Source organism: Schistocerca piceifrons, chromosome 1 (genome assembly GCF_021461385.2).
Source record: "Schistocerca piceifrons isolate TAMUIC-IGC-003096 chromosome 1, iqSchPice1.1, whole genome shotgun sequence".
In the NCBI taxonomy this organism is placed as follows: Eukaryota; Metazoa; Arthropoda; class Insecta; order Orthoptera; family Acrididae; genus Schistocerca; species Schistocerca piceifrons.
This window is the reverse complement of record NC_060138.1, coordinates 158,117,574-158,139,440: the sequence shown is the minus strand read 5'-3', so window position 1 is coordinate 158,139,440 and position 21,867 is coordinate 158,117,574. Positions and strand designations below refer to the sequence as shown.

The 21,867-nt window shown below is 43.0% G+C and overlaps 1 protein-coding gene and 1 pseudogene across 1 annotated transcript in view; one reads left to right on the top strand and one right to left on the bottom strand.

Moving 5' to 3' along the window:
* The window catches only part of LOC124793773 (trithorax group protein osa-like), a gene marked incomplete at its 5' end in the record, with an annotated part of 285,916 nt that overhangs the window by 78,223 nt on the left and 185,826 nt on the right, over positions 1-21,867 (top strand). Inside the window, one exon of the mRNA XM_047258050.1 lies at positions 17,518-18,212. Within this exon, the coding sequence (XP_047114006.1) occupies positions 17,518-18,212 (695 nt within the window). The remainder of the gene's footprint in view (positions 1-17,517; positions 18,213-21,867) is intronic.
* LOC124728444 lies at positions 17,164-17,281 on the bottom strand (annotated as a pseudogene).

The window sequence follows — 21,867 nt, the reverse complement described above, 5'->3', positions numbered from 1 at the left end:
TAGCGGCCTGTGGACGACATGGACATTAGAGACGGGGCACAGGTTCGTATTGTTGAAGAAATGGGGAAGCAAACCGACCGTGTCCTTTTCATAGGAACCATCCTAATTTTTATATTGCGCGATTGAGAGGAAACACGGAAAACTTAAATCTGTGTGGCCGGACGGTATATCTAACTAGCATAATCCGATTGCGAGTCGAGTGTGCCAATCACTCCACCACGTCATTTGTTTCATAATACAACCATAACTGTTATAAACTTTTCCTACAACCCTAAAAATATTGTAAACATACCACAGCAAATCATTTTCCTACAATACTGGATATCTTAACCATTCATCGGGAACCTGTCAAAAATTAAGAGTAAAATGTATCTTCACTGACAGTCATACATGTTTTCCATCGCTTTATTACGAAATAAGGTATGAAGGAAAAATTGTCGGACATAACAGTCGGAAGAAAAAGATATTTTGCATCAGGGTGAGAGTGGTTAAATTTTATGTTAACGTATATCCTTAAATCTTCTTTTCACCGTAATATATATGTGGAACACAACACTCTTAACAAGTCTATCTGCCTGTACTAATGAGAGATTCGGTGTAAATAGTAGTTAATAATACTAGTAAATAATAGTTCTCAGTTCCCAGCTGCTGCGTAAACGAAAACCCTTCCCACACCCCACTCCATATCACCAAGCTCCGTCTACTGCCATCATCAGTATCCTAGGCCACTCACATAATACCTTTGTCGATTTAAGCACTCGCAAACACCGCCCGAAAGAACAACATTTGCCGTTTTATTGCCGGACGGATGGATCCTAAATCTTCCCCTAACGGTCATAAACAAATAGCAGAGTTTTACGGGGCTACAAGGAATAATACACTGGAACGCCGGCCCGTCATTTAATAATCTGCATTACGCAGAGTGCCTGCATCAAAGAACCGTACGATCGGACGGGGACCAATAAAATATTTAGTACACATTTAACTGTTAAACAACTCTAACAAATAAAGTTTTCGCATATAATGTTCGAATCTATCGACAGAAACTGATCCTTCTTCGGCTATAAATTCTCCGCTTAGCGTGCATCAAACAGTTTGAACTCCATTAAATGAGAAATTTTATTGCTACGAGGATTTGTCTAATCAAATAAGAATTCTTTTGCTCCGGCGCGAAAAATATGCGGCAGCGTAATTTAACTTCCCAGAAGCAGCAGAGCTTACTTTTTTGCTCCGAAAATCTATATTATAAGCTAATGAAATCCTTAATATGCCGATGATGGTCACGTCACGTATCAGCGACGGCTTGTTGTCAGTGTTGTATAGTTTCATTGGCCGGACGTTCAGATAACAGGACATGGTTAGCTTATCCGCTATATCTGGAAAACGTGAGGAGACTTTCTTAATGCACAGACACAAGATTAGATAGTGTATTTGCAAATATGGAGTGACTAGAAGTACATACCCAACGGGAAAAGCTGTACCGTTTACTTGCAAAATTAATGCCATGTGCTTCGTTTATTATGTTATCACATACAATTAAATATCTTCCGTTTTAGGTTCATTGATATCGAGAGCACAACTAATGGGTGCAAACATGAGTATTTATAATCGCGTAGCTGGGGAACAAGCAAGCAAGTTTGCTACAGATTTGCCAGTGAACCACAAAAATATGCTGCTGCAGCAAGCAAAGTGAGAAATTGTAGTTTGGCTTGCTAGTCTAACATTCTTACGTTTTCAGAGTAGTTTGCACTATACTCTATACAACATTTGACACTCGTTGTGTCCTCTAACAAGTACACACAGTCGTAGTCCCAAGCCTACCGAATATTTTCGGCCTCAAGAATTCTTCCTTCTGAGTTGTTAATCTGGGCTCTGACGAGGGTGATGAACAACTTTGACTTACGAAAATCTTGACCACTGGCTGAACCAATGATCTGATAAAATAACGAACTGATGAATGTCCATCGTATGTATGAATGGCTTCAAAATGACTGTACGCCTAGATTCAAGCAGTATTACACGTTTCATCAACTTCCGTACTGACAGCAAAACAGCCACCCTTCTTCCACCATCAGACTAGGATTTTTTTAAATGCGCCCGATGCACTCTCATCTTTAAACAGTAACTCCTTATTCTATGACTAAAATACAAAGCAATAATTCTATTTTTCAACATACGAGATAACGCAGTTATCACAGCGAGAAGCATATCTTGTGTATTTATTTTCACAAAGCATCACCAACTACTCTCACTAGAAGTGTGACACCTCCCTTAACGTAACCATTCTCAGTAATATGAATTTCAGGTCCAATATTGTCAACCTTTCGTCAGATATATGGCACATACCTCATCTATCTTTCTTGTTTAGCCCGTGCTGCAGCCACAGCTTCTTCAGGATGGGTATATAGGATGTTAGAAAATACCCTTTACTCACTTCTAGGACTTTTAGAGAGGAGTGAGTACATAATATTTTGAGCAGAAACCCATGTCCAGAAATGTACCATTTCCGTGCTACAGCCGTTTGAAAACATGTTTGCTCTAGAGGTACGCGTCAGGGTAGTCATGGGTGGGAGGGGGGGGGGGGGGATTGGTTACGTCGGATCGGCTAATGCCATTTGACGTCTGTTCTTCCTCTCTGGACTGGTTTGAGTCTCATTGGCGCGTCTGTGAGTGTTAGAGCAACATGGTTGTGTACACATTTGCAGAATACGCCGATATAATCCTTCTGAATGCCGAAGCTCACGGTAATGAAAGAGCTGCTCGTCGCCATTATCAAGATCGTTCTCCATAACGTCCGACTCCACTGCATACTCTTTTCGCCACAATTACGCATCGGCTTCGAGACAGGGTACAGGGTACCTCCAATGTCAGCTGGCGTGACTGTGCCGCTCCAAGGAGACGCGGCACACCCGGATTGGAAGGGGCCGTACTGCATCACGTTGGAGAGGACACGAGCAATTTCTTGGCTATCAATGAGTGGGGCTGTAAAACAAATGATGTATTGGGTCACGCCTAATCAATTACATGTAAAAGTGTCAGCGTTACCAAGATGTTTTCCAACGTTTGAAGCACGGAAACGGTAGGTATCCGTTCATGGGTTCCAATTCAACATATTATCTACTCATTCCCCTCTACAAGTGCTAGAAGTCTGTAATGTGAACTTCCGAATGTCTTGTAAAATATCGATCTAAGTAGGTACAATCATCTTCTATGTCTCTCTCAGTAATTGGAAGACAATACTATTTTTCAAAGTTACAGATATTTTCTCGAACCACTACGCTATTAATATTCCCGAATAAAAAAATCCACCTCCAAAGTTGGAGCTCGCTTGCCATTCCCCTTACATTGTGGTCGCTGTATACTTTTCCTTGGCAACATCAGTGACAAAACTAGTGCGTAATATCGAGTTCTTGGCTACCGAAGGCATTTCTACTGATGTAAACGCACAGATGCAACTAGTTCACTAAAAGCTGAAAAACTGCAAAAACTTTTGTGGTACTGTGAAAGAAGCAATAGCTGCACTTCTTCGCTATCCTACCTTAGAAGCTGTCGAATCAGGGTGTCTAGAGACAAATCACGTTTGATAAACCACCCAACAGCAAAAGAGTAATTTTACTTAGCAATGAAGTTATCTAACATCACTCTGAAAATTCCAGTCTTTGCCTTGTAAAAAGTATTCCTTTTGGCGCACTTCCTTCTCGCCTGTATGTAAATTATAAGCCAGCAAAAATTTTTTTCATAAACTAGGAGAAATAGCAGAAATTTCTTCGAGTTTATTCATTTGCTATTTTAGTATTCTTCTTTAATACGTGGCAACAGTTGGATCAAAAGGGTATATACACTTTTAATATAGAAAACATGTTTTTCATTTTGAATGTCGAGTTATTTACAGCTGAAAGTTTTTAAATGAGAAACAAAAGAACTACAGGCTACATGTAGGTAGAAGTATTGGACATTTGCACTTATTTTTTATACTGTTACCATGTTTCAAATTTCAACTTTGCATCATTATAATCGAACGATACACATTGTCCACTCTCAGCACTAGAGGAGCATCCATGAAGGGCTGTTTATACTCGGAGAATTGCAACAATGTAACACTTGCATATACTGTATATTCATAACGGGTTATGGAATATGCCAACGTGTACGGCCTATAAATTTTTCTGTCGCCTTCTACTACATTATTTTTCCGTATCCAGTACTCGGTTATTTGAATATTCTATACTTGAGACGACAATTAAACACTAAAACAGATTACAGTACAGCACTTTTTGCTTAAATACGTTTGAAAAATCTATTAAAAGCCGCAACAAGACCATTTCTTGTTGGAGAACAACAACAGTTAAATTGACTGATCTATACTTGCCCAGCCCACCGGAGTGGCCGTGCGGCTCTAGGCGCTACAGTCTGGAACCGAGCGACCGCTACGGTCACAGGTTCGAATCCTGCCTCGGGCATGGGTGTGTGTGATGTCCTTAGGTTAGTTAGGTTTAATTAGTTCTAAGTTCTAGGCGACTGATGACCTCAGAAGTTAAGTCGCATAGTGCTCAGAGCCATTTGAACCATTTTATCCTTGCCCAATCCGGCTCATCTTGCAGATTGATAATGCGAACAGTTAGCTTAGTATGCACGCCATAAAAGGTTGGCAATGAGGTCCATGTTACGTTTATAATATTTTTATGATCTTAATTATAAATACTCTGCCTGACAAAAAAGGTGAAGGAGAAGCGAAGCGAAACTTCGTAGTTGGAGAGGGTATGTAATGCTATTTCAGTTATTACAAAATAGCATCAAATTTAGTAGGAACTTCTCAATACATGCCAACTTACAGCGGAAAGTTGCAGCCCCTGGCCTGCTTGCATACATTGATTCGTTCGGGTAGCGTGTCACTAAGACACTGTATCCTCTTTTGAGTCAATCAGGTCCACAGATGTTGTAACTGGTCCTTGATATCCTGGATGATATTGGCACTGAGAGAGAGGCGACGTCCGAATTGGTCCCATACATACTCTGTCGGGAACAGATCTGGGGATCTTGTTGGCCACGGGAGTACCTCAACATCAAACAAACAGTTCATAGAGACATAGTCATTGTCCTGCTGGAAAATGGCACCACGATAATGTCGAATGAGGGGTAACACATAGGACGCAGGATATCCGTGACGAACTGTTCGTCAGAGTCCCCTCAGTCACTGCCTAACGTCATACAAAATGGCTTCCCGTACCATGACGCGACGAGAAACAATGCTATGCCTCTACAAAACACGAAGAATGGGAGTTCTATCCAGGTCGCCGCAGAACTCGCTGATGATGGTCATCCAAGGTAGTGCAGATCCACAACTCATCAGCAATCCATGCTTCCCGATGACAGCCACACTCCAAACGCAGCCTTTTGTGTTGTTGCTGTTGCCTACGTATGGTACGCTATCTCTCGGATCTAGATGTTACTACATTCCGACCAAAGGCAGGGATGAAACATTACTCTGTATGGAGTCCATTACTTGCCCTCGAATGGCAGGCGCAGATGTGAAGGGACATTAACGACGAGTGCGCCTGCCTCCATGTTCCCACACAGTCCAACGTCGGGTCACTGTCGCATACGAACTCTGCAACAGTCTAGATGTTGCACGATTCGATCAGCCGGCCAAATGGAGCCCTAGAATAAGGCACGATCACACCATTAACACGTAGCCAGATTAGGACAAACAGCACTGTAGGTGAAGAAAGAAACATTACGTTTATCGCCCCATCAACGGCAAGGTCATTAGAGACATATCATAAGTCCGATGAGACAAGAATGAAGAAGGAAAGCGCCCATGTCCTTTTCGTAGGATCCATTATAGTAGTCACCTTAAAAAATTTAAGGATGGCACGGAAAACCGAAATGTGGATGCCCAAATATAGGTTTGAAGTCCGCAACCATCGAATGGTACTTCATTGGAACATCTTGTTTATTTTAAACGTTAATAAAATTTCAAAAATGAGAAAAACTTGTTTTATTCAGTGATTATCTGAATTTTAAATCACAATTAATAACACAGAAATCATAATAAAATTTTAAAAAACGATTAATATCATCAAAATGGAAAAAAACGCCATGTTATAAATAGTTTTTCATGGAGTACTTACTCACTTCCCACGGTACACTACTGTTTCGCGGATCGCAGTTTGGGAAAGCCTGGTCTACCGGGGTAAGCAATGTGCTAGCTCACGCGGTAATATAGGTGAGTCCTCGACTATGTTGCTTTAGAAAGTTTGACATGAAGTTTATCTCTCCTATATTGGTTTTAAGTTTTATATGTTTCTTCCTCGATGACTGCTGCACAACGTTGATTTTCGCAATAGAACATATGGGATTAAATTACAGAGTGATGGGAAATCTCTATTCTCTGATGGCACTGCTACTCGTTGTGAAATTGAGGAAGACTTACAGGATTTGCAGAGCAATCGACTGAGAACAGAAAATGAAGTGAGAGTCAACCAAAGAACAACAAAAGTATTAAGGAGGAGCAGAAAAGGTTTTAGTGCCGAACTACGCGTCAGACGTAGACGAAGTGGAAGAATTCTCCTATATTGGAAGCAAAATAATTCATGACTGAGGAAGCACGGAGGTTGTAAGCGGCAGACTAGCATAGGCAAAGGGAGCATCTTAATGCTAATATTTGAACCCAGTCCTCCACAGATGCTACTTCGAGGTCCTGTTTACCATGTAGACATTACTGTAATAGCTTTTAACTTCCTTTGAAACAGAATTTTTACTATAACTTTAACCCAAATGTATTTCATCTCAGTTTACTAGATATCATCAGTAGTGTACAAAGGTACAAAAGAGATATATGTTCCCGTAAATAGTGCTGCATAACTTAAATGTATTTAAAGGACGACGACGTAGCGTCATCAAAAGCTTTTGTAATGAATATTTATTTCCAGACAACTATTTCGTTCAAGAGATCATCTTCAAGTCACTGTCAATCCGTGACTCATTGAAGGTCGCTTGACACAATACAGTTGTCTGGAAATAAATATTCATTACAATAGCTTTTGATGGTTCCACGCTGCTGTTCTTTAACATAGATATTTGTCTAAAACTCGTTCCTCCAAAAACTATGTTAAAAATTCAATTGTGAAAGAAGAGTAATAGTTATAGTCCTCGACGCAAGTTCACATAATGAGGACGGAACTGGTGACGTGTTAGAATGCATTGTATAGCGATTTTAGGAATGCTAGTCTGCTGTTCAAGCTATCGTGTGCACACGTATGGATTCACTGCAACAGAAGCGAGAATGATAACTAAGGCGGCTTTGTTCATGCAATTTGTACGGCGATTGCGTTGACTAGATTTGAAATTTCCCGTTTCCTTAAGCGTCACAATAAGACGAGGAAACATTAGTCGAGAAGGTGGGTTCTTGACTGGATATCGCTCTCTGTAGAGTTTATCTGCTTGAGTAGCATTACGACTACCTTCAACCATATTAAAAGAAAAGAAATTATACTGCATTTTATATTTAAGAACTACCTTTACTGTAATCTACACATCCTTCAAAAGTACTACAGTACTTTACTACATTTACCCGCAGGGTAAATAACAGAACGTTATTGCAGTTGCTGTTCTGACATCTTACATTATCCATACACGAGTAGCATTTGTATATGCTCTTCGTTAGCAGACTTTGTACTTGCACAAACCTTCAATTGAAGACGGTAGACTGTATAACAGTTGTACATTTTCCTTGTGTTTCCATTTGTTTACTGTCAGCTGCAGAAAGTGGACGAGCTACGTTAGCCCAGGTACCTGCATCGTGGGCTGTTATAAGAAAGTCAAAGTCACTTTTGAGTCTTTCACAGCTCTTGAGGAGAGAAAGCAGATTACCGAATGAAAATATAGGGTGCTGTTTAAAAAAGACGTACTGCTATTAATATATTCCAAATGAACGAAGCTACAAGGAACGCACCTATGCTGATTAATGTCCCCCTGGTACAAACACCATTTGCCTGACACATTTTTTTTGTTTTTTTGTTTTTTTAATTTTCCTTCTGGACAAAAATTTATTTTGTGTGATCAAGGTAGAGGAGACAGCCCGTATGTAGGTTCCTAACTGATAATGACATCCTATGGTCCTGAAACCAGCCATTCGTTAAATAAAAGCCTAAATAAAGGTGGCTGCTGAAAGTATTATCATCTTCCACCCATCTGTTTACACAAATCAAAACAAAATCGCTTTTCCCATCCTAGTTGAAACACTCTCCAGCTTCACCACATATTCTAACCATTTACAATGACAGATAAGGACAGAAAGACAGCAAAGGGAGTGTTGTTCTTTTCGAGGAACGCAGTCCCCGTCTCCCCCTGACCGAGCCTCTCTAGGGCAGACCAGCCGGATGGGGAGGGGCGTTTGGGGTGCTGGGAACGCGGTGGGGGGGGGGGGGGAGGGAGAGGGGAAGGCCTGGGCTGTACTACTCCGAGCTTTCCCCAACAGATGACGTGCAGCAGCCGGGGAAGAGTGTCGTGCAATCCGGGACGCCAGCTGCTCCACGATCGATGCTTCAAACGACTAGTATTCGAGTGGATGACTGGCAAAGACCGGTGCTTGCTACATCAGCTGGAAATTAATTATTTATTGAAGAATAAATTCCACATCAGCATGCAAAGGTGAAACCGGAGGGTGAATACGGCTGGTACATAAGCCACCACAAACATCGAGAAAAAATGTCAATGGCGTTTTTGAACTGGTCAAATACAGCGTCCGAGAGGTAAAATACTACATTATGAAGGCATATTAAAATTAATTTGTATATTTTGCCTGCCAACAGTTAAATAAGTTTTGGAATAACAAGCAGGTTATATCGATGATGTCTCAAAATCAATAGAAAAAAAAAAATGTCAGTGACTGTCCGTGGGGGAAGCTCCAACATGATGCCCCAGTGGTTCGTCATAATTAGAAGCAGATGTCTTAGGAAGGAAACTCACAAGTTGTAAGGAAACCAGAGCGTGAAGGCTACCTTCAGAGCACAATTATTACAGTATCCAACGTTATTACGTGACAAATTCATGGATCCACGGACGCTGGCACTTGGCTTTCAGTGCAGGGAGCTTCACATGTTCCGTACTGAAACTCACCGTCTTATACCAAACTTCTGGATTAGAGTCTGCAATCTACGATTTCTTCCCATTATAGTAACCCATTGGCCATTGGTCGAATTCTAATAAGATTTGGCAGTATCACGCAGTTCACCGAGGACGAGATATAGCGTATGTATGTATGTACAAGTATGTATGTATTGAACTGGGACCTAGAAACGACGAAGAGGCTTCGTCCCCGCCATTGCCCTCAGTGGTACACAACCCGACAACGGGCTTCAGTAGTTCACTCACCCAACCGCCGCCCCATTTACGCTAAGTGGAGACAGTGTTTGCGCAGCAGTCGCCGACATAGTGTAACTGATATATGAAGATGATATCTGCTCTTTCGGACATCGGTGACCATGCAGTTCTCTTAGAATGAAATGATAATCCAATCAAGACCCTAAGCTCTTGACAGGCGTTGATATACATCAACGGGGACAGTTGAAAATGTGTGCCCTGACGGGGACTCGAACCCAGGATCTCCTGCTTACATGGCAGACGCTCTATCCATCTGAGCCACCGAGAGCACAGAGGATAGTGTGACTGCGTGTCCGAAAGAACAGATACCATCTTCATATAGTTAAGGCTAACCGGCCATTGACCTTCCTCTTCTGTGCTGGATGCACACGCATTGCCCGTACAGTACAGTAATTGATTAAAAATATTTGAGACTGTAGTGTATAGGAGAAAGTAAGTTTTCCATAATCCGATAATACCAAAGAAAATGTAGTTTACTACTGGTTAGAGGAGTCCGAGAATATAGGCAACTTCACTCTTATTTGTTTTAGTAACCGTGGCAGAGCAACACGTAGAGTGCTCCGCAGAAACATTAATGATCATGTATGTGAAACATAACGAAAACTTTAAAACTAAAGGTAAAAGTTGTTTCTAGACAAATGAACAAATGGAACCACGAAAATCAAGTGACACTGTGCAACAGTACACCTACAATTCTTAAACTTTACAGATCTCTTGCGGGAAATTTTCAGAAGCTTTTAGAGCAATTTGACACAATGCTCTGTTTCATGCCACACAAAAACTAAAAAAAATTTGTGGTGCTGCAAATATTAACATGTTGCAGAAGTCTGAATAAAAATTAGGGAAACAGCAGAACTAATGTATTTCAAAAGCTAGCTTTAAAACGAACCTGCACGGAATTAGCAGGAATAAAGATTGTAAGACATGAGCTGTAAACTTAAAATTACGCTCAATTGTTAACAAACATATTTCCACACTTAATATCTGTTTTGGAATGAAAACTAAGAAATAAAACACAACTGATGTATCAAAAAATCTTAGATCACAAGTGTCATTAAAATATCTATCAGGAATAAAGGACTATATAAAATGGTAAGAATAACAACATACTTGCAAGTGCTTTCATGTTGCAGAAAGTCTTTATTGAGAAGAGTTGTCGAATAATGAAAAAGATCCATTTCGACAAAAAAATTACATGAACAATCAGAAGGGCAATTAAGATCATTAAAGAAACTACATCATGTGATAATTATGAAAATGATAGGACACAAATAGCTATCTTTTTTAACAATAGTTTCACAAACATAGAACAGGAATTCGGTACAATCAACTTGAAAGAACTGAAATATATGCGACAATCAGTACCACAAGCCATCAGTCGCTTTCATGGTGCACCAAATTCTCCTTGATAAATCATAAAATAATTATACTGTCTCAAAAGTAAAAATGTTCATAGTGTTGATCATATTTTAAGAAAATTGTTAAACGTCTGTTCTTAGTCGTATATTCAACGCACTACTTTCGCAAGGCATCTCTCCTGAAAGACTACGCTATGCCATTTTTTAGATCCTTTTTAAGAACAATTACATAAATATAAATACCTATTGGGCTGTTTTACTACTGACGTTCTGAAAAGTTTTGGAAAGTTCATTTATCTAAAAACGACTGAGCATATCTTTGTATACGGGATTTTGATTAATCACCTTCTGAATGGCAGAAGGAATCTTGCGCCTAAAATAGCATCTACCATTTCACCCAACATGCAATAAAATAGTTTTTGATATTGCTGAGCAACAGTCATACAATAATTTTTAAATGAATACACCCCATTTGATTGTATTATTGTTTATTTAATCACGACCCTGGTTTCGGCCTTTTATGCCATTTTCAAGTGATTGAGTTTATGTCATTAACATATATTGCATTCAATCACTTGAAAATGGCATAAAAGGCCGAAACCTGGGTCGTAATTAAATAAACAATAGTACAGTCAAATGTCGGTGTGTTCATTTCAAAATGTAATAAAATATTGGAATGACAAAATTTCACTTAGTGGGTTTTTATGATTCGCGCTAATAGGAAGCCGAGAGTCATTAGACAGCCCAAGTAGTTTTCATGCTGAACTGCTTCCTAATTAGGGACAAAGGATTTGATGTTGGGTCTGCTCATGCCCTTGCTACGTATAAATAGCGTCCCACGTCAATACCTGAGAAACAGCAAGTCACTTTCCTGAAGAGACTTATGAGCTCACGGAAACAAAGCGTAGCATGTTTTCACAATCCCAAAAAAGTTGACATAATTCGAAATACTCGTATATAATGGATTGGTCAAGTAAAATAACAGGCGGGAAGAAAAATACGGGACCCTCAACTACCGCACAAGGACAACAGAAGGAAAACAGTATGAAACGTAAAAACATAAACATACGGCCCATGTTCATCTAAATGCTCAGCGAAGACCCTTTTTCCTTTTGTCATTTATAGCCGATGATTATGATTCATCACTGGCCACTTTCGTCAACTCTACCTCTATAACGTTTTTCTACATTTTTCTGTGAGTAGATATTTACTGAAAAATCTATAAGTTCTCAGAAAAATTACGCGGAAACTAGAGCTACACACATGCATATGGCGAGAAGTGACAATGAGAGAAAGTCGTTACAACATTGCGAGAAGGTGGAAAAACAATAAATGATGCTCAAGATATGATTTTTGCACAGTTACATAACAAGAGACAATCAGATAAAAACATATTTCATCCAAATGGCTTTTAATCTTATAGAGGTGCATCAATTCAACTGGCATGTGTATGTTTGTTTTCTTGTGTCTGTTATATAGATGGCTTCGTTGTACTAAACAATACTGTGCTATTTTATGATAGTATGTGTATAATACACTCCCGGAAATGGAAAAAAGAACACATTGACACTGGTGTGTCAGACCCACCATACTTGCTCCGGACACTGCGAGAGGGCTGTACAAGCAATGATCACACGCACGGCACAGCGGACACACCAGGAACCGCGGTGTTGGCCGTCGAATGGCGCTAGCTGCGCAGCATTTGTGCAACGCCGCTGTCAGTGTCAGCCAGTTTGCCGTGGCATACGGAGCTCCAGCGCAGTCTTTAACACTGGTAGCATGCCGCGACAGCGTGGACGTGAACCGTATGTGCAGTTGACGGACTTTGAGCGAGGGCGAATAGTGGGCATGCGGGAGGCCGGGTGGACGTACCGCCGAATTGCTCAACACGTGGGGCGTGAGGTCTCCACAGTACATCGATGTTGTCGCCAGTGGTCGGCGGAAGGTGCACGTGCCCGTCGACCTGGGACCGGACCGCAGCGACGCACGGATGCACGCCAAGACCGTAGGATCCTACGCAGTGCCGTAAGGGACCGCACCGCCACTTCCCAGCAAATTAGGGACACTGTTGCTCCTGGGGTATCGGCGAGGACCATTCGCAACCGTCTCCATGAAGCTGGGCTACGGTCCCGCACACCGTTAGGCCGTCTTCCGCTCACGCCCCAACATCGTGCAGCCCGCCTCCAGTGGTGTCGCGACAGGCGTGAATGGAGGGACGAATGGAGACGTGTCGTCTTCAGCGATGAGAGTCGCTTCTGCCTTGGTGCCAATGATGGTCGTATGCGTGTTTGGCGCCGTGCAGGTGAGCGCCACAATCAGGACTGCATACGACCGAGGCACACAGGGCCAACGCCCTGCATCATGGTGTGGGGAGCGATCTCCTACACTGGCCGTACACCACTGGTGATCGTCGAGGGGACACTGAATAGTGCACGGTACATCCAAACCGTCATCGGACCCATCGTTCTACCATTCCTAGACCGGCAAGGGAACTTGCTGTTCCAACAGGACAATGCACGTCCGCATGTATCCCTTGCCACCCAACGTGCTCTAGAAGGTGTAAGTCAACTACCCTGGCCAGCAAGATCTCCGGATCTGTCCCCCATTGAGCATGTTTGGGACTGGATGAAGCGTCGTCTCACGCGGTCTGCACGTCCAGCACGAACGCTGGTCCAACTGAGGCGCCAGGTGGAAATGGCATGGCAAGCCGTTCCACAGGACTACATCCAGAATCTCTACGATCGTCTCCATGGGAGAATAGCAGCCTGCATTGCTGCGAAAGGCGGATATACACTGTACTAGTGCCGACATTGTGCATGCTCTGTTGCCTGTGTCTATGTGCCTGTGGTTCTGTCAGTGTGATCATGTGATGTATCTGACCCCAGGAATGTGTCAATAAAGTTTCCCCTTCCTGGGACAATGAATTCACGGTGTTCTTATTTCAATTTCCAGGAGTGTAGTTAGTAACATTTAGTTGTTAATGTAGTGCCATTAATTGTTGCCCTTAAAACTGTTATCCCTTACAACTTCTTGTGGTATCGTGTATCTCATCCTAATAAACAGCGTTAAGGCATTCAGATTTCCTCCGAAATAATGGAAAAGTCTCGACTGTTATCTTATACAGAGTATCTCAAACCTTTTAGGTCAAACAAACAGGTGATAGCGGGCCCACAACCAACTACACTGTGATATGGTCGGAAACGCATATTTATTGTGTTTCGGACATACACGGCGTACAGCGCATAACGATAACGTAGCTCATAAAATGGCTCTGAGCACTATGGGACTTAACCTAAGGACATCACACACATCCATGCCCGAGGTAGGATTCGAACCTGCGACCGTAGCAGTCGCGCGGCTCCGGACTGAGCGCCTAGAACCGATAGACCACCGCGGCCGGCGATGAACAGGGCCTCATCCGTAAACAATACAAACTGTACGAAGTTCAGTACTACAGCACTGCGGTTGATAATCCGTTGACAGTAGTGAACGCGGGGCTCAAAATAAGTTGGTCCCAGTGCTTGCACACGTTCTTTATGATAGCGGTGTCAGTACTCTCCACACTCTATCCCTCGAAGAGTGCGTTTCACGGTCAAGTTGACGTGTGGTTATTGCTGGATGGTTGGCCACACAATCCAACACCATCTCCTTAAAGTCTGATGTTCGGGCATACATTTGGCAGGAACCTTGGCTGGCTCTCTCTTGCGTGAACGACCCCGCCTCTCGTAAGCTGGTATCCACGGGGATAAACTTCTTCCAATTAAGATGACGCTTGTTTGAGGAAAAGTCCTCTGTACATTCTTTATGCTTTACGGGGATTACGTCCTGCCGCACCTTCCGTTAATGCATGTTTGCCAACTCCCGTGACGACTAACGTTCCACCTTTGACTTCGCAATACACAGTAACATCCTTCACCATAGACACATCACAAGCTGTCTGATGCAATGGAGAACTTACACCAGGGACAGTGGTGTGCGTGCGGCACAGGTTAACGCGCCGGTGCGATGCATGCACACATGTGCTATAAGCTAAGTTGTGTACAGTACGTCCTTTGGTGGTAAGGAGTGTCCGCTGTTTATCACCCGCTGCCTGTTCCGTTATACAACAGTCATCCTGGATCTTCCTTGAGCGCGGCTGAACTGCATGCTCCGTTGCAATACGTGTATTGACATTGGAGGTCATAGCTTTGAACAATTGCTAAGAGCTACGTTGTTGTTATAAGGCGTACGCTGTGGATGTCCAAAACACAGTAAATACGCATCTCTGATCTTTGATTCCATATCAGATATAATCGGTTGAGAACGCACTACCACCTGTTTCAGTTCAACTCAGAAAGTTTGAAAAACCCTGTATTTTACGGTTAAGGTTGTTTCACCAGAACTCACGAAGGCTTATAATGCTAAAATTATTTGAATACATGGTTATCAAATTCCTTTGCTCTATAACTGCAGTTACTCCGTAACTGGAAAGAGAATGTGCATTTGATAAGCCGGCCGAAGTGGCCGTGCGGTTAAAGGCGCTGCAGTCTGGAACCGCAGGACCGCTACGGTCGCAGGTTCGAATCCTGCCTCGGGCATGGATGTTTGTGATGTCCTTAGGCTAGTTAAGTTTAACTAGTTCTAAGTTCTAGGGGACTAATGACCTCAGCAGTTGAGTCCCATAGTGCTCAGAGCCATTTTTTTTTTTTTTTTTTTTTGCATTTGATAACATTTTCCGGCGTTGACTGCGAAGAGCAAGCTAGAATCGCGGACAAGAAAACGTATATCGGTCTCGGACGCAGTTTCATTTTATTTGCCGGCAGCGTAGCGCGAGGCTCTTGATACCCTGCATCTCAACTGTATCTCTTTTTTCCCAGGTCAAGTGGGAGCTGCCGTTCTCGTACGTACGCTAGTACAGAGAAGTGTTCGATTTTAAGGATTTTTGTTCTCCTTTGGATTAATCTAAATCGTTAAATCAAAACCTCATTGATACAAAATAAATGCACAAATTTCTCTCGTGATTTTCAGTAAGTGAGCAAACACGAGTGGGAAGTATTAAACCGACAGCCAGAATTAAGACGGAGAAGAAGAGCGTTTATTAACGACACAGGATAAGGGAAAAACACAGCTAAACGCGAGAATTGTTACATCATCGCCCGAAATCCAGACCTTATTAAACAACCAGGCGCAAGCGCGCCACACAAGAAGTGAAAACTGGACTGTCTTCCATTCATAAAATTATTGATTGCTCGGTACAAAGCAGGAACTCCTTTTATTGCAACTAAAGAAGAGATATGGTTAAGCATAGCCAAACATAGCTTCCGAATGGTGTCCTGCGCACATGCAGTTGTTTCTTTGTTAGGAAAATAGGTCAGCCGTGAAAAACTAAACGCTCCTATACGGACTGTGCTTCAATGTAGTTAGTACGTGACGTAATAATGGCTCCAACACGCCCCATAATCTGCTGGGAGGCGCAGGCTTTATCTAGATGCTTAAGGGTGTAGGATCTGCTCCAAAAAAGGCGGCAAAAAGGCTTAATGAAATATCAACATGTTAACTGTCTGTCTTCGACCATTTCATAGCTAGCGGTCAATCATAACGTCTGCTATGTGGAATATATAGTTTCAACAAGTAAACACAACGCTGGTCTGTGTTTCCACGTGCTGAACGAAAATCTTAAGGAAACCATCGTCTACTTTCAACGGTTATAGGTTTTCACCGGCTGAACCAAAGTTTTCATAAACTGTGTTCACAGTAAACCTAAAATTGGCTCGTTACTAAAAACAAGAAGCCACGGCGCCCAGTTCCGAGTGTCTTCGCGAACCTCGAAAAATTCAAAGCTTGTAATCCATACTCTTCTAGGTGTGGATCTGTGCCTATAGAAATAGAGTAGACCTTTTAGATGTGCTGCTGGTGTATGCTAGCAGGTAATACACTGAAATATGAATCTTTATTGCGTTCAGGTAAAGCACCATCTTCTCAAGAGGAATGTATTTAGACAACATAGCAGACCGTTCAGTTGCGTTTATCAGAGCATCCAGTTTAGTAGATCGCTTAAGTCTGAACTATTTCGAATGACAGAAAATAACAGCGCAGTGGCTTTTTTTACGACTTGATCACCGAATTATTCGTTAATAAACGCAGTTCATGGATGTGTCAGTCTCGATACCTGATAGCAAAACCGCCTCTAAGTAATGCGGTCTTTTCACGTTCAAAAGACTTAACGGGCTCGTTGAGTTTATTTGATAGTAAACAAAGGCACTCCGTCTTAGGGCCACGAGTGGCCTACCGGGACCATCCGACGGCCGTGTCATCCTCGGTGGAGGATGCGGATAGGAGGGGCGTGGGGTTAGCACACCGATGGTATTATTGACTGAAGCCGCTACTATTCGGTCGAGTAGCTCCTCAATTGGCATCACGAGGTTGAGTGCACCCCGAAAAATGGCAAGAGCACATGGCGGCCCGGATGGTCTCCCATCAAAGTGCCGATCACGCCCGACAGCGCTTAACTTCGGTGATCTCACGGGAACCGGTGTATCCACTGCGGCAAGGCCGTTGCCTTATTTGATAGTAGCACTGGGTTATCCATAAACACACTTCTTCATACACAATGGCGATACTAATGTGAAACTGTTAACAAAAACGCGAAATTACTTAAGAGAAAAGATAAAGTCTTTGAAAAGGTGGATGTAAAACGTCGACTGCATTAGTAATTTCTTACAAGGGAACAGTAACGTACAGAAATAGTCTGATAATATATTTCAAGAACAACAGATGATGTTGTGTGGGGTTTCAGTTGGCGGCACCACGTGCCCACCAGAATTCGGCTTCAACTGTGGGACTGGTGGCAGCGTTACTGGGAACCCTGGTCCGAAAACAGAGGGGACTCCAAACAAATCTTGCTACGGAAGCAGTGACACCCAGCAACAGCAGCAGCAGCAACAGCAGCAGCAGCAGCAGCAGCCGCCGCCACCGCCGCAACAACAGCAGCAGCAATTCTACAAGAAGCCCAAATCACCTGAGTCGGCCATCGCTGCTGGCGGTCGCCTCATACCGAAGTCTGAAGTAGTATCGGCTGCCAGTTGCTGTTCGGTGACCCTGAAAGTCGAGGCGGGTGCCGGGAGTAACTCGGAGCCCTACCTCAGTCACGACTCCAACTCGTCGTCAGTGTCGAGCATGGAGCCGCCGCCCCCGCAGCAGCCGGGCCCGCCGCCCATGGGCTACGGCATCGGCTACGAACCGCTACCTCCGCCGCCGCCTCCGGTGGCGTCCGCCGAGGAGCTGTACGGGCGGTACGCTGGGCGGCCTGGCGGCGGGCCGGGTCCGGTGCCGGCGCAGTACATCGGCCAGGGCTCCCCCTACGATCCCGCAGCGGCCGCCGCTGCCGCAGCCGCTGCAGCCGCCGCAGCCGCCGGCTACGACCAGCAGCGCTACCCGCAGCTCTACGCCACGCCCACCACCTACCAGGATGACTACCAGCAGCATCCTCAGGTAAAACACGCACAAGTACCCTCACAGTAATTAGAGATACTTGCTTATTACATTTCTTTCTTCTTGGTCCATTCAGAGCGTGATAATCCCAGCCAGTGAAATCATTAGACATGGAGAACAACACCGAATCCGACAGCAGAACGGGAAGGAATTATTTATATCATTGCACGAGATATTTCGCATGTGCTTGTCTAGAATGGGACGTCTGCTTTATAACAGCTGAAGCAGAACTAAGCAAGCCACTCTCTTTAAACCAACAGAAAGATTCTGTTCCTGCGTCGACTCATGTCAGTTAAAAACACGTTCGTCTAAACCACCCAAGCGTCTTTGACAGCATACATAAATCCCGACATTCTACGGCTGTTTAAAACTTTATTATACTGCATATAGTACAACAGATAGCACACATCTGACACATAGAATCTACATGACATCTTCCAATCAAGGAAATCGACTGTTATTTATGTAACCGAACCATCTTTCATTAGACATTCGACAGCAAAGTAGCACAGATGCAGATTATTTCTATCTTTTCAGCACTTTATTGAATGCTCTGACAAACTTCTTGCGATGTATCCATAGATATCTTGTTAAATTAACCTGCACTCTATGCAACATTATGCCTCTCCGCACCATAACACCTGGATTCTTGGGCGCATTACATATTTCCATCTCTCGCCATATGAGGGTGCGTTCAGAATCACATCTCATACTGAGTCTGCGCTCATTGGAGAAATGCACGCTACCCCACTTCTCGCTGTTTCAGTGCCTAAACTCTTGGCACCATCGCAAACGTTGCCGCCGATACGCGCGTGGCTACGGAACACAACGTTCTAGTCATCTGCCAAAAAGAACACCCCAAAAAGAACACCCGTGGAGCGTGAGATTGCGTGCCTTACAGTCCTGTTAAATGTGGGTGCAACTACACCTGATGTATAACGTGAGTTCCTTCTTGCCTGCTGCGCCATGTAGCGGTCATATATTGCCGCATCTCCTCTCGCTCGAGCACCAATGCCTGTGGTTCGGAACGTTACCCATGCACGTGAAACACTATTGTAAGCAGTATCAAACTCTTCGACTACACTCCACTTTCCCGATGATTCTTCCCCCTCTAACTTCATCCATATGTTGTCTCCGGGCCATGTTGTAATGAAGGACACCACCACAGTGCACCGTTACTCCTCGCTGACTGACACACATTGTCTTTTCCCGTTCCTTCAACTGCCTCGTGCTGCGGCGTCGGCCACATCTGCTACTACAGTCACGCTGACCTCACACCACATGACGTCCACCTTTCTGTGCACGACTGGGAGACTTCACTTTCATTCATGTCCATTGTGTTGTTGATCTGTCATGTTACTTTATATATCTCGTCTTTAAGTTTTGCATAACGGTGCAGTGATGTAGTTAAGTTGCATCCTGAGTAGTTAACAGTGACTCATTAGGAGTGTCTTTCTTAAAGGGATTTTTTTCGTCTTATTAGTTTACTTTTTGTTGTTAGATATAAATGTACTTCCTATAGACACTGAGATTTTGAGTCATCGTTTATAGCTACAGGCGTGCACTGCTGTTAAACTTGGTAAGTCTGGCCGGCCGAAGTGGCCGTGCGGTTCTAGGCGCTGCAGTCTGGAACCGCGAGACCGCTACGGTCGCAGGTTCAAATCCTGCCTCGGGCATGGATGTGTGTGGTGTCCTTAGGTTAGTTAGGTATAACTAGTTCTAAGTTCTAGGGGACTAATGACGTCAGAAGTTGAGTCCCATAGTGCTCAGAGCCATTTGAACCATTTGGTAAGTCTGTTCTTAGGCGATTTGGAATCTACTGGTGGTGCCACCAAAGCGAATAAAATGAGCGCTGGCGTAGAACATTCTAAATATGCGCTTGTGTTCTCGTCGCAGAGGAAAAGTTAAAAATTTATATTTTTTTCAAGTCACTTGGGGAACACCGAGATTCGTGGAACAAGAATTAACACAGTGGACTCATACTCAAGAGTATCTGTGTTAGAATCATCATCTAGTGATTCTCGTTCCTTGAACAGGCCAACGCCGCTTCCTTTCGCAAATCTCCTCCAAATTAGTGAAGCGTCTATATTAACCATGACACTTCCGATGCGTTAAACTGTGACTTTCCTTCTCTTTCAGGAAATCTCTCCATGCTAGAATGCTGTTACATAATCGATATGTTTGATTTACAGCTATTCTTAGATAACAGAATTTTCATTTATGTTTTATTATTCATCCACGAATAAGATACACTCCCCATTATTTAGGACATGGTCTACTAGCGAACCAGTAAACTTAAAACTGTACATTATGTTAGTAAAGAGTTTTAGAGTGATAAAGATCCGGGTGGAATTTCTGTTAAATTAGTCGGACCTAGCAGAAACAACACGACTGAGAAATTGTCGCTAATATATTTCAAATGTTTTCGTTGTCAACTTGAGAAAATAAAAAAATATACAAGTTACTGAAATCTAAAGGTCTTTTACTGGATATATCCGTTAACCACATTAACCTGTAATCAGTCTTTTAACATCTCAATTAGCGAAATAAAAAGAATATGAAGGCATTAGTATCACGAAAGTGTGGCAGCTAAAGGCCTTACGAAGAAAAAAAATGGTTCAAATGGCTCTGAGCACTATGGGACTTAACATCTGAGGTCACCAGCCCCTAGATCTTAGAACTACTTAAACCTAACTAATATAAGGACATCACACACATCCATGCCTGAGGCAGGATTCGAACCTGCGACCGTAGCGATCGCACGGTTCCAGACTGAAGCGCCTAGAACCGCTCGGTCACAGCGGCCGGCCTTTCGAAGAAACAAATATCAACTGCCGTTGCTAAACACTAAAGTCGAAATGTGTTTTCCGATACTGTCGACAGTGGAGATGAAACATTTTCCTCAAAATGCACGTAGTTCGAAATAAATTACGTTGTAAGACAATCGTCTGCATTCTGAACTTCAATAGCGCATAGAAATCGAGTCATTCTGCACATCTTCACTGTACTCGTATGTGTCGCAGTACAAGACGTAGCACGTGTACAATGTGAAAGCACAGTCTCACATAACAGCCGCGACACTCCGTCTCGTTTTTGTTACCCACAGCCGTAGCAGCGCCCCGAGCGGCCAGCAAGCGACTCTTCTGAATACGATATCGGATGATTGTGAATACTACCGTTTTATAAATTAACGTTTTATAAACATGGATGAAACACTAATTAAAGCATTATTTAACTCCAATCAGTGCTTCTATCTCAAATCAGATTTTATCTTTCACAAAGGATAACCTCTCTTTCTAAGAGGAATGTCTGTAACTTTAGTCTCGTCGAAGCAGAAACAAGCAAATTTCCGTCAAATAATAATTTTAGGAAGATACCAGACTACTCTCAGTTCATTGAAGCTAACACATCAGCTTGTTCGGGGATAAACGACAGAACACTGTCCGCTGGAATGTACAGTGTTCTCAATATGGTATTTTGTGCTGCACTGCAGTCTGCAGTGAATGTGATTGTAAAAGTAGTTTCTCACTCGCTGGCTCGTATTACAGTTGGTCCTTTCGTGGGATATTTAATTATATAAGCGCTGTATAATGCATTGCTGTCATCATCTTGTACATAAATAGTACAGAATTAATAGCATATACGTGTAATTGGT